Here is a 13,197-nt window from a genome sequence, read left to right as displayed (position 1 = left end):
AGGCAATAAGCATTTTTAATTAGTCAAAGACCAAGAATACCCATTTCTCTTTTAATGCCAAGATATACCACACACACATGCACATGCAACATGCAGTGAGACACACAGGAGCAGTGGGCTGCCGCATCAGGCGCCCGGGGAGCATATTGGGGGGTTAAGTGCCTTGCTCAAGGGCACCCAAGTTTCTCTACCAGTCCAGTGGGGGGAATCGAACTGGCGACCCTCCGGTCACAAGGCGCTTCTCCAACCTCTCCACCCCTAACACAAACTTTCATAATGCTATTGGCCCTCCAATCCCTAAATGGCACCTCTGTACAAATAAATTCAAATGAAGATTATTGGTCATAGCTAATCTCATAGATATATGAAAAATAAAGAGAATCCCCTCTACTGACTGCTTTTCACTACATCATTCACATTTTATAAATTAAAGAAGTTATTATTGAACCCTCCTTCCTTCACAGCCTATGCTTCAAAATCTGCGTAATCCCTGATTACAATCTATGGTTGGGGTTTGACCTCCTGTCTAAAAGCCACAGCTGGACGAGTGTAAACATGCACTCACATAACAGTTCACGTTATTATCACACCCAGAGTGCACTCAGACCAGGGAAAATATAATACGACTATCTCTGAGGTCTGGAACATCCAGCAGTCAGATATGAACAGATTTGACATATTAAGCTTTTTACAGCCTGATGGGTTTGCGAGAATTGAGAAAATAAGCAGTCAAAGTGAGGACTTGTTCACGATGCACACATTTCCATAACATATTTCAAACAGTGATGGTATGATGTATTTTGGATCTTTTTCCTGTCTCCACTGATAAACATACCACTGTATATTTTGTGAGCACTAGCTGGTGATTAGGACAAAACTGAAAAATAATCAGTGAAAAAAAGGTTTTTTGTCCTTCCAAAATAGACACCATAATTTTAGAAATTGGCAAGCAGATCCAACAGGCGAAGACAAAGAGAAAAGCTGCAAACTGATTCACTGAACACGTGACGTCAGTACAGAGGAGGGGCTGTGCCTACCTGCTCAGTTAAAGACGTTGTACACTGTAAACAAAATAAAATCTCACATCACAGAACATGCTGTACTCACTATACCTACATATCTAAAAACACACACGCGCCATAAGTGCACACAAATACCATCATGATCAGTGTGAAACAAACATCAGCACCAACCGGCCAAACAAACACCAACTTCATTAGTTTCTCTAAGCAGCTGCTTCTTCCTCACACAACAAGAAAAGGGGAGAAGGGAAGAAAGGAGATCTGGCCTGTCTGAGGCCTCCCATTACTACGGTAACACAGCTCACACAGCCGAGCATTGCACAGACGCTGGTTGCCATGGTTACACTGTAATTGTCCTGGCCAAGGAATTACTTCCCAAGCAACAGAGGGGAATAAGGAGGAGACAACTCTCACTTTGTAAACACCACCAGAGTTGGCTGTAAATGTGCTGGCAATATTTGAGGAGGTGGGAGTCAGTGTAAGACCCAAATTTATCTTAACAATAGTTAATTATACATAAGATAAATTGCCCTGAATTCAACCTTTAAGGAAGATCTTCATCTGCATATAAATCCCACTACTCTCGGTAGGATTGGAGGACCCAACCTTACACCATGGCTTTACCCTAGAGGACAAAATAAAAATTGTCCTCAACTGGGGCACGATTGAGCACCACAGGAATGACAGTGACTGCGGTTGATGTGTGTTTGTCCATGAGAAGAACTAAAACTGTATAGATTAGTGAACACCAACTCATAGCAGCATACTGCCGCTGCCAGGAGTCCTAAGATCAACAGGAATTACAGGGAATTTACTGCATTCTTCAACATCAACAGAATGAGATGTTGATAATAAGCAGCTCATGTGAATCCTTTCATTGGATGTCCCATTATAATCCTATCTATACATTAAAGTTTTTTTCTGGGGGGGGGGGGTTAAATGTGTATTTGTGTGCAGTTTACACTTGATGTATATTTCATGATAAAAGATGACATTTCTGGTGAAGACAATCGCCAACTGGATCTGTCTGTTCGGCTTCCCCTTGTCTTTTGAAATAAAATCTATGCAAAGTGTTGTTTTAAATATCAGACATGAAAAAGCTGCAAAAAATCCCCAATATACATTTTAGGATTTTTAATTCAATATCAAGCGGTGCACTTATTGTTAAAAGAGGGAGAGTTTTATTCACAGAGCATGTTTCTGATGTAATACATTGTAAGTGCTTTTTCAAATTGATGCAAATAAAGCAAATGACAGATTTTACACACTGAGACAAGTAAAAACCCAGAAATGAAAGGCCTGTGCAACCCAAAGGAGTGATTTTACAGCAAGCAGTAGTCAGATGATTTGTCTTCATGGTGTCAAAAATTCATGACTAGTTAGCTGAATCAGCACTACTTTTTATCCCTGCCAGGTGTAAGCCTGGAAGAGATCAAGCATTTGGTCATGTGTGTGTTTGTGTTTGTACAGTATCTGTACACAGCTAATCTTGCATACCACTGGACCAATTCGCCTAATATTTCCTGCACATTTTCGTGTGTACTTAAGGCTCTTTCATGGTTTTCATGGTTGAGGTGATTCACAATTAAAAAAAAACCTTCAACATTTTTTTACTGCTGTTACAAACTGCTGACTCATCGGCCGGTAAGGCTGCAAGTGATCAATAAGTTGTTCAGTTTGGGATCTTGTTTCCAACAATCAGTACTTTTAAGGGTACTGACAGAACTACTTTGGCCCTACTTAGTACCTATTCAGGTTAGATAATATGGGATAATTACAATATTGAGCAATCAGGCAATCATCTGTATCACTTGCAGCTCTACCTGTCTTAACTTTTGAATGTCTGTTCAGAAATATCGTCTCTGCGAAATGATCTCTGATTGAGGTTATAAATACTCTTTCCCACAGGCCCATTACCATTATATATATATATATATATATATATATATATATATATATATATATATATATATATAATCTTATCTTATCTTTTGAAGGTACAGTACATACAGTATGTACTTCCCATTGTCACTCCTCTCATGTGAAAAAATGTGACCCTGCACATCGAATGCGTCATGTGGAATTTGTTGGGAGGAGACCTGTCCATGGTTGGATTTCATGTAAATTTCGTTTCCTTCTGCACTTTACTACATTTGGATTGTGATGTAGAGTTAGTCAGTCTACTAAGAGAAAAAGGTATGGATAACGGTTTATTGAACATATAGTGAGACAGACTAACAGACAGAGAAAAAAAAGTCTAAGATGGAAAGAACAAGAACTTGGTAGGGTCCCGATGTGCTGCTTAAGATTTAAGATTTACATACTGATCTAAAATATCTCTTAGAACGTGATAGTATGGGTTCACAGCTGTCCTGTGTTGTGGGAGGAATTGCTCAAATGAAATGAGCACCAGTTTTTAATTATTTAATGAAAATTATTTGAGGATTGAGGTCATGATTGATTAATGGTAAAATACAGGGTATTTGAAAACCTCTGACTAGCTGATAATTTCAGGTTTTGTAGGGATAGATATTTTTTCACTTCAAATTATGTTAAAGATGTCTAATGGATTGTAAAATTTTGCCGTTATCTTCTCACAGGGTTGTCGATCCTGAAGCCTCCTCCGGTGAAGTGAGGTTTGCTGCTCAGCTGGGGCAGAGGTTCCAGCTGCTCGACCTTGGTCTTGGTCCTCTGCTCACTGATAAGCAACAGAGAAATCCATCAGAGAGTGAACACAACTATAACTTACTGCTACAGTGTACACTCATCAGTAATACCCAGCGTTACAATGATGATGTAAAACAAACATCAGCCTTACCTGTGAAGCTTTTTCTGACTGAGGTACTTCTTCTTAAGGTTTGCTAGCTCATTCGCTAAACTTTGATTTTCACTTTTGTACTCATTCATCTTGGAGTCGACCATTCTTAGCTCTGCTATCAACACCTGTGTAATCAGAGAAAAAAAAACATAATTTTGTCATATAACGTAAAAAATAAACAGGTACTGTTTTTCACCTGAAATCAGCCACAGCGTCTCCTTTGATAAACAGTATATGTGTTTGTTATTTACATAAGCAAAATATTCTACATACACATGGACAGTGAAACTGTAAGTTGTCATAGTGAAGATCATTTGACTTTGAAAAAATGTGTCAGTAAAAGCATGACCTGTCTGAAACAGTATCAATTCACAGTCCTTTAATATTGAAGTGCATCTGACAACAAATTGACAGAGATCTTATGATGTTTGGCACTATCACTTGCCATGTACTGAATTTAGACAACTTGCTCTACATAATTAATAGTCATTGCACTGACATTCATGAAGAGCCTTTTTTAAATCAGATCAGGCTTTGTTGGAGAAAACTTAGAACAAGTGAATACTGTACATGGTGAGTAAGAATTTGACAACACCTAACCTGTTTTTAATGGACACAGAGGATAGTGAGGGACAGAAAAAGAGATATAACTAGTTGACTTGGGAAAATCAAGAAACAAAACATGAAAACAACAACAAAAAAAAAGAATTCACATGTGCTTTGACTGGCAGGAAAAGGATATTTAGGATGACCTTGAGTTTTTTAGTTTTCTCTCTGATGGTCCACTGGCACTGCTGGAGCTGCTCAGCGGCCTCTGGACCCGGCTGCCGGGCCAGAATTTGCTTCAGCTCCACATACAGCTTCTCCTTTTCCTTGGTTGGGAAACAGAGGGAAAGAATGAGTGAGTGACTGACATGTTCCTTTACTACCATGTACATACATACTGTAGTTGATTTTGACTCCCACATACACCAGCCTGCTGTAAATATCTACTAGAGCATGTGAATAAGCCTTTAAAGTCAAATACAATCTTGTTTAAAACAGAGATCATTTTAGCTAACCACTAAAACATTCATGAATGGGTCCAGTTTCCTTTCCTGTGGGTAGGATTAAAATAAACTGAGGATGATAATCTCTCGTTGTTACTCTTTTCTTGTTCTACAAGACATCCTTGAGGGTCTGCCAAGTCCTTGGCTACTGCTGTCTCTCAGTGTTGAATACAGTAACTTAAATTAGTAATGAATAGAAGTAATACAAGTAATGGTTAATGGTTAATGGTTAACAAACTAGCTCCTTTTTGAAGAAATCAAATTGCTCCCTCAGAAGGACAAAACTAATTAATCCAAAGAGGAATGTAAAGTGTGTGTGTGTGTGTGTGTGTGTGTGTGTGTGTGTGTGTGTGTGTGTGTGTGTGTGTGTGTGTGTGTGTGTGGAAAGAATGTCAAGTGTTTACCTGTAATAAGAGTTCACGTTCCTCAAGCTCTTGGCTCTTGGCAATCAGTCGTTTTTGTAAGGACTGAATTTTCTGGATGAGTTCATATTTGCCAGGATCACTGCCCTGCAGGAGAGAGTCATTTATTAAATGTTAATGGCCTGACCTGTTCCTCTAGGAATAATGAGGTTTACTGTGCTTGAAGTGTGTGAGTGGTCTTTCACATAAACTAGAAGAGAAAATGTTGATGCTAAATGTTAATGTCACTGTGAGGCAGAGAAAAACAAGTACAACAGACTAGGACCTGTAATGGCTTCAAGCTTATCCACACAGACCTCCAGTCGTCTCCATCGGTGAATATTTATGGGCTTCAGCTGTTCCTCAAGGACGCTGTTCCGTGTCCTCTCTCTAAGCAGCTCCCTCTGGAGGTGGAACAGCTCTCGCCTGCAATAGAACAACAGTTTTTAACACGTTTTTCACAGATGTTATTTTAACAATTAATGTACAAAATTTGTCCCATAGTTCACTGGAAGGCAATTTGAGCCAGATGTAGAAAAGCAGAGACAAAAGAAGATGCTATAAAAAACAATAGGCTCCTCATCCAGAGGTTGTATAGGCATCATAATACAAAATGATGAGCATTTTTGAAATATCAAAATTAAGGTAATGAAGTAATGAAGTACAGTGACCTCTGGCTCTGGATCTCTCTCCACCTTGTTCCATCTTTCTTTGAATTGTATGCCTCTACACTAAATATTGTACTTTGTAGGTCACCTCTTTCTTTCTCCATCCTGCCCTGCTTCTCTACTCTAAATTCATCTGTTACAGCACTTCACTGCTGACTGTCTTTGTTCAAGCTCCTCTCCTTCATTTTCTCCTCATCCGGCTCGGATACCTCTTCTCTCGTTTACCTCAGGTCCTCTGTGTTGGGCACAGTCTTGTCCTGGATGCTCTTCTTGCGCCGGAGCCTCTTGATCTCCAGCATGAGCAGGCGGATGTCTTCCATCCGCTGGTTGTAGTGGAAGTCCCCCTTGCCCAGGATTGATTGCTGGATCCTGATCTTCTCATACAGCAGTGCACGCTCATCGTTGCAGCGTAGCAGCTGTTTTCCAAGGTTGTCCCGCTCTCTGATCACCTTGTGAAAAGTTTCAGCAACCAATAATCAGACTCAAGTCTCCGTCAGTCTCACGTGTGTTGTGTTCTTTTTCTATACTACATATTGTATTCCTCCTCATCTTGATTTACCTGTTCCAGTTGTTTCTTCTGTTGGATCTGCTCAGCGTCAGCGTCAGCTATAACCTTCTGCAGTTTTTGCTGTTCTGCTTTCTGAGTGTCAACACGCTGCTTTGTTTCTTCAAGCTGAAGCTTCATCACCTGTAGCTCCCCCTGTAGCAGGACACAGAGATGGTGCACACATGCATACAAATGAATGTACAGTGAAGATAGCCCTAAAAAGTGATAAAACCACTCTGAATGGCTATCTTTGGCCTAGAAGTTGATCTGTGGTTTCCAGTGCTAGTTTTGCATGAATATAATGATTTGGCTTTACAGAGGCCTTTTAGTTGGTAAAATGGTTAAATAATAACATGCTAAATCATGATAAGGAACTCTAAACCACACCCCACTATGAAGCAAAGATGCAGGGTGCTGTACCTTGAGGGCCTCGTTATCCTTCTCTAATCGCTTGTGTTCCTGCTGATCCTTGGCAAGGGCCAGTTCCTTCCCAGTGATCTCATCTCTCAGTCGGGTGACCTGGTTGTTCATGGTCTTCATCTTCCTCTTCATCTCTGCAATCTCTTCCTGAAGTAGAGAGAGAAACAGTGGAATGAAGGAAAGGAAGGGAAAAACATACATACATGAGGGCATATTTAGCCTCAGCCATCTTTTCATACTAGCAAATACAGAATATAAACACAAGGAACTACAGAAATGTGGACAATCCAAATCCTGCAATATTATTGTGTTATGTTATTTCAAGACTCACGCTCACAGGAGTATTGGTTTAACGTGGTCCACAGCTGAATCACTGGCTAGCTGGATAATTAACTAACCAACTGAAGAACAGCTGTGGGGAGACTGAGCACATCACTGGTACCTGAGCTTCGATGAGGTTTTTGCTGTAGAGGTTCCTTTCAGCCACGACAGACTCCAGCAGGTTCTCTTGCTGTTTGAGCTTGCACTCTGCCTCTGTCACCTTCTTCCTCCAATCAAATATCTCTCTTTCTCTTACTTCAACATCACTCATTTTTTGCTGCACCTGTTGAAAGGAGAGGCCAAGGTTTATGGTGTATTTCACAACCTTGTGATAATACATAACTAAAAATCTTCTTGTAATGTTAAAATTAATCAAAATAAAAAAATCAATGAGCTAGCTCTTCAGCAGAACCTGCCTTCTGCATGAGGTTGCTGGTCTCATTGATGTAGCGGTCACGTTCTTTTTCTAGCTGCTGGATGATCTTGCACTGCTTCTGGGCCTCCTGGCGGTAGCCATTGATCTCATGTTCCAAGGTCTTCTTGTCCTGCTCGAGGAGCTTCACCAGGTTCTGCTCTTTCTCCGTTGACTGTGCAGCCTTGATCATGTTCTTTTAAATGTGATGATACATACATGGCACACATACACAAGTATTTCTAGCTGGTTGAGAAGCAGGAATTGTATATTATAATATACTAATTGTATGTTAGTATAACATAAAAGTAAACTGTATGTTGATAACGAGATAAATACCCTGTGGGTTGCTTGTACAGTGTTTACTGCAATTCTCCCCTGTTTTGACATTTCTAATGACAGAACATGTACATATAATAGAGTATAGTGCCTCACACAACTGCCTCTGTTTGCAAGAACCTACACTGCAATGTGTACCTTATTTAAGAAGTCTCTCTCGCGGGTTAGCTCTTCTATGGCTTTCCTGTCAGCTTCAACTTGCTTTTTTGAAGATTCAAGATCTGCAGAGGGAGAAAAATGTTTAGATAGTCAAAACCAATAGTGCTGGATACTTTTCTATTCACCAGTTCCCTTCCATTACTGTGCCACTATGCAATTTCAAGCACTTTAGTACTAGGCTTAGGTCTAAAATCAATTCTGAATAATCAGAGACTAAAGTGGGGGTTACAAATACAAGAAAATTGAAGCGAAGATGATGGACAGGGGCACTGATAGAATCTAAAATTGTACACTTCATATAGAATAGAGCTATACGAGGGTTCACAGATTTGCTTGCATTTTAGCAAATCAGGGAGACATATGCTGGGTACCAGGGTCAATACAACAAAATGTGAAACCATCTGATTGTGGAATCACATGATAAAAATGCATAAAATGAATAAGGAGGTGTTTATGTGGCGTAAACTATACTATTGTCACTGGGTAAAATATTTTTTCTCAACTTTTGAGGTGGTTGACATACTGGATGTCTACAGGAATAATTTATGGGAAGTTGCAGACTGGGATTGTGGGATGTATAGTTTGGCTGTGCGTAAATAGAAATCTGTTGTATTCACAGCATGATGTCATACAGTCTTTTAACATTTATGTTTATGTGGTTTATTCAAGTTGACTGTTACTGTATGCATCCACCTGTACATCAAAATACAGAAGATCAAAATAAAAGAAATAATTGCAAAAAATTTAAATACAGGTTAAAGAAATGAATTCATACATACTTATGTACTCTTATAAAGTAATTGGCCACAATGATACATTCTCGCCTTATACTCTTAATACTTAGAATGAACATTTAGGTTTCATCATCTCATGTCAGATTTCAGAATTTAAGACTGATGAGATTACAGAGACCAAGACAGGGTGCACTGAAGGAAAGAAATACTGGGAACATGGAGAAGATGATGGTTCATGCCAGTCTCTAGTTGTGTCTATAAGAAAACATGGGAAGCTCCTGTACCTTTCTCCAGACCAGCGATCTGAGCCTTCAGTGTCTCTCTCTGTACATCCACATCAGCTTTCTGATCCTCTATTTGGTGGAACTTCTTCTGGATGGCTTCTCTCATCTTTGTTTGTTTGGCAATCTCCTGACGCATTTGATTCACCTCCTCTTCTCTCATCTGACAGGTAGGACGGTAGGAGTTGTGTGAAGCATTAGACAGAGGCAGCAAGAAGGTGAAAGGGTTTTGAAAAAGGAGAGTGGATAACAGATGCTACTGTGCTGACTGCTATAACTCCAATTTGATCTGTCTCTCTGACCACAGAGACCAAACCGTGTTTCTGAATTGCTCATTAGAGGATGTACTGTCTGTGTTGAGTAGTGGCCCCTTGTGGTCCATCAGTAGAGAATCAGTTTATCCATTATCAGGTATCTTTTGCTACTGTAGGTTTGAAACAACACTCACTTGTAAAGGTAAGCTGAGTAGTGCCTACACACCTTGAGCTCATTTGCATTCTGCTGTTTTTCCAAGGAGAGATGGTCTTTGACTGATAAGAGTTGCTCGCAATCCTGCTGCAGCTTGGTGTTCTTCACATGCATCTGCTCCAGATCCTTGGTGGATCGCTCATTCAAGATCTGTCATGGGTAGGGGGGGGGGACGACACTACGTTTATTACATACTGCAGTACAGTATGTTATCAACCACACAATAATGTGTATATTGGCTTTGCAGTATTATGGTTAACATCCCTAAATGATAAAAGATGAACACACAACAATGTATATAGTGGTTTTTAAATGCCCATTGGTTTTATACACAAGTTAACTCCACTTTGGTGCTTTCATTAAGATATATTTATTTATGCATACATTTGTTGATAAATTAAGATAAAAAATCAGGACAGGGCACAAGAGGCTGTTAAATGTTTTGATGAGAATGATGTGCATCTGTTGCTATGGCCCACGTGGTTACCAGATCCCAACATGAGCACTTATGGGAGAACATCATCAAAACAAGAAATGTTTATATTTGCAGGAATGCTGCTCATCTCTGTAGTAGAGTTCCAAGGTCCACGGAAGTTATTCTGGAGGCTCAACACCTTACTATGATGAGTTTAAGTTGGTTTTATGCTTAATTTGTCACACACCTGTGTTCTGTTTGAAATTCAATCTTAGCAAAAAAGGAAAGGAAGGCTTAGCAAAAAAAAAAAAAAAATCAGCTTTTGTGAACACTTTTTCATGTTCTGTATACCAGAGTTCTACATACAGTATATATAATAAACCTTTACATATTTTGATTAAAGAAAACATATAATTACAAATATACAGTATATCCTACAACCATTTATATTTTCAACTCGGATGACAAATATCATTGTTTTCCTAAACAGTACACCACAAAGAATATGTATATGTCCCGCTCCATTCATCACTCCACCCACCTTTAGCTCTTTCAGCTGCTGCTCCAGTCTCTGCTGCTCCTCTTTGGCCCTTTGGCCCTGCTGATTCAGAGCTTTGATGTTCCCCATCTTGGCCTCCATGTCAACCTGCAGCTGCTTCACCTCCTTGTCCAGCTTTTCCTTCAACCTCCTCTCCCGAGAAATCTCATTCTGTTGTACCTGAAGCTCCTGCTGGAGCTGGATTTAGACACAGAGCAGCAAGAAGCTGGCATCAGAACTGGATTCATTTCATTTTATTTGCCAGCCCACTGGCTTCAGCACAATGGTTTGCATTCCCCTAGAGTCCACTGCTGCAAAAAAACAGAATCCAACTGGAACTAGTCCTATACAACAAAAGTAAATATTTCCCTTCTCAGTTTAGTGAAAAGGCTTGTAGCTCCATGAGTATGCTATTGTACTGTTTAAGTACATTTCTTTTGTACATACATGTGGCAATTTGCAGACGCATTGATGTAGTAATACACATAAACAAAAACATAAGTAATGTAAGCATAAATTAAAATCTGATTCCCCTCTACTTCTCTACATGTCTGCTTTACCATCACACAATCTGCAAAGTTTTGGCAATCTTCCCATGAGTAAAAGTCTCATGAGATCATTTTCTTGCAGCTGAGGGCATAGTCGTAAGCCACAGAAACTCCTTGTGTCTGTAAAAGTGTAAATGTCAGCCTACTGTCTATGAGAATTTGAAATGTATTTACCTGAGAAACATTCTCTAAGGCAGTATCTCGTTGGGCCTCTACCTCCTGCTGGATTGCGGTGGCCTTGTTTAGTTTTTCTCGCAGACCCTCGGCATTTGTTAGCAGCTGATCCCTCTCCTTAGCCAACTCCTCATTCATTTTAAGTCTGTCACTGATAAACAGAATACAGTTGGTTCCATCCACTTTACTATTCACAGTATGAATTATTAAGAGCATGGGGAGCACAACAAATGGCTCACCTCTGCTCTTGGTCCATAGAGAAGCCAGCTTGTTGTTCAGCCGTTTTGATAAGGTTGGCAACTTCTTCTTTTAAAGTTCTGATGGTCTCTTTATCTCTCCTCTCTTTATCATGAGCAGCATCAACCGTTTTCCAGGCTTTATCCAGCTCCTACAGTGAAAACCGTGTTGAGTTAATGGAATATGAGAAGTCGAGAAGAACAAAATGATCAAACAGAATGGAACTTTCTAAACTAAACACTACATTTTCCATCAATTTGAATTTCTTGTTTACTTTACACAATCCCAAGTGTAGCATAATCTGCATGTTTGAAATGATGCCAACTCAGGGCCATAAACAAACAAATAAATAAATAAGACAAGCTAGATTATACTGCAGCCTCTCATGTTCCGGAAAAATACCCTCTTTAGTGAAGTAATTGTCGTATCATCTTCCTGGGACAGTTTAAGGGCAGCTGCAACTTTGGTTGAGGTGGACACAATCTCTGCATTCAGCTCTCTGCATTTAGACATTAGCCTCTTCTCGTTCTCTCTGGATTTCTTCAGCGCATGGATGAGCTTCTGGTACTCAACCCGGATCTTTTCCATACTCTTGTCCCCTACCAGCTCATTGAGGACCATCTGGAACTCCTCCAAGGACTCAAACATGTCCTCTCCTACTTGTCCTGTCTCCTGGAAGTACAGCAGAGCCACAGGCTGAAAGAGTAAACGTGCGAAGGCTGAAAATGATCTTAACAGGCTAGACAGATGTATGTTAGGTCAAAGTTAAAACACTGTGTTGTTTGACCCTGTATGCTCCACTAATGCACAGTTAATACAGATAACAGAGCAGTGAAATTAACGTTAGCGAACATGCTAACAGTCCACTTTCCGCGCGGCCTAATGGACGTCAGATTTGACGAACTGACGTTTATTTTGGCCACAATAACTTTAACCAGCGTTTCGTTAAATGCATGCTGCTCAATAAACAACGTTAAGGTGCCTTGCAAACCTTTTGCGACCAAACCCGGAAGAGCACTTACCGCCATTCTTTGAATTAAAGAGTCAATATATAGCTAATTCGCGAATCCTTACAGAAAACGTAGCATTAGTATGAGATTTCGACGGAGCTGTTGACACCGGTTGCTAGGCAACCGCTCATCTCGCGAGAGGAGGCTTGGACAATAACCAGAGCCCCACAGTAAACTGACAACGGACAGGTAGCTGAAACGAGGCCACCATCAAATAGTCTCTCTACCATTAATGTTTTCCACAAAATCAGCCTCAGCATCATGATGACATACTGTGTGGGAAGTTCCCTTTATATTATAATCCCGATTCCAACAAAGTTGTTCGCTGGATACGGGGTATGTACATATATAAATATATGTGTGTGTGTGTGTGTGTGCTCATCCAGGTCTTTACGCCTGCGTTCCAAAAGACAGTGTGGTAGTGTTTGCTCCATCTGAACCCTCGGGCTTCTCATGGTCTTATCTTGACTCACCTGAGGCAAATGATAAATTGATGGATGAAGTGTGATGAGGTATGTGACACACAATGTTAAGGCTACCCTCTCCATACGGTGGCCAGCCACATTATGCGACACCTTGTAATAAGGTATCGTACCTGCTGCGGACTTGCCTATTTCAAATGTTAAGATGTTTCAT

General features: G+C 40.2%; 1 protein-coding gene across 1 annotated transcript; it reads right to left on the bottom strand.

The window, feature by feature from the left end:
* Positions 1 to 3,608: 3,608 nt before the first annotated feature.
* cfap58 (cilia and flagella associated protein 58) lies at positions 3,609 to 12,995 on the bottom strand. Its single transcript, XM_041952925.1, has 18 exons — positions 12,974 to 12,995; positions 11,954 to 12,210; positions 11,554 to 11,702; positions 11,315 to 11,465; positions 10,596 to 10,790; positions 9,652 to 9,789; positions 9,175 to 9,334; positions 8,136 to 8,218; positions 7,663 to 7,854; positions 7,368 to 7,529; positions 6,926 to 7,072; positions 6,518 to 6,658; positions 6,184 to 6,407; positions 5,608 to 5,716; positions 5,294 to 5,398; positions 4,593 to 4,712; positions 3,841 to 3,965; positions 3,609 to 3,720 (listed from the first exon to the last, which is right to left on the bottom strand). The coding sequence occupies exons 1-18, from the start codon at positions 12,993 to 12,995 to the stop codon at positions 3,609 to 3,611; spliced, it is 2,592 nt and encodes an 863-aa protein (XP_041808859.1).
* Between the last annotated feature and the right edge of the window lie 202 nt (positions 12,996 to 13,197).

This window comes from Chelmon rostratus, chromosome 14 (genome assembly GCF_017976325.1).
Source record: "Chelmon rostratus isolate fCheRos1 chromosome 14, fCheRos1.pri, whole genome shotgun sequence".
Lineage (NCBI taxonomy): Eukaryota > Metazoa > Chordata > Actinopteri > Chaetodontiformes > Chaetodontidae > Chelmon > Chelmon rostratus.
Note: the sequence above shows the minus strand (reverse complement) of the source record. Positions and strands in the feature narration are given on the sequence as shown.

Coding starts and splice junctions, on each gene's coding strand:
- cfap58 (XM_041952925.1), bottom strand. CDS start 12,995: ATGGAGCAAACACTACCACACT. Junction 10,791..11,314: donor CCTTAGAGAATGTTTCTCAG/GTAAATACATTT, acceptor GTCTAAATCCAG/CTCCAGCAGGAGCTTCAGGT. Junction 8,219..9,174: donor GATCGCTGGTCTGGAGAAAG/GTACAGGAGCTT, acceptor CTCCCTCTGCAG/ATCTTGAATCTTCAAAAAAG.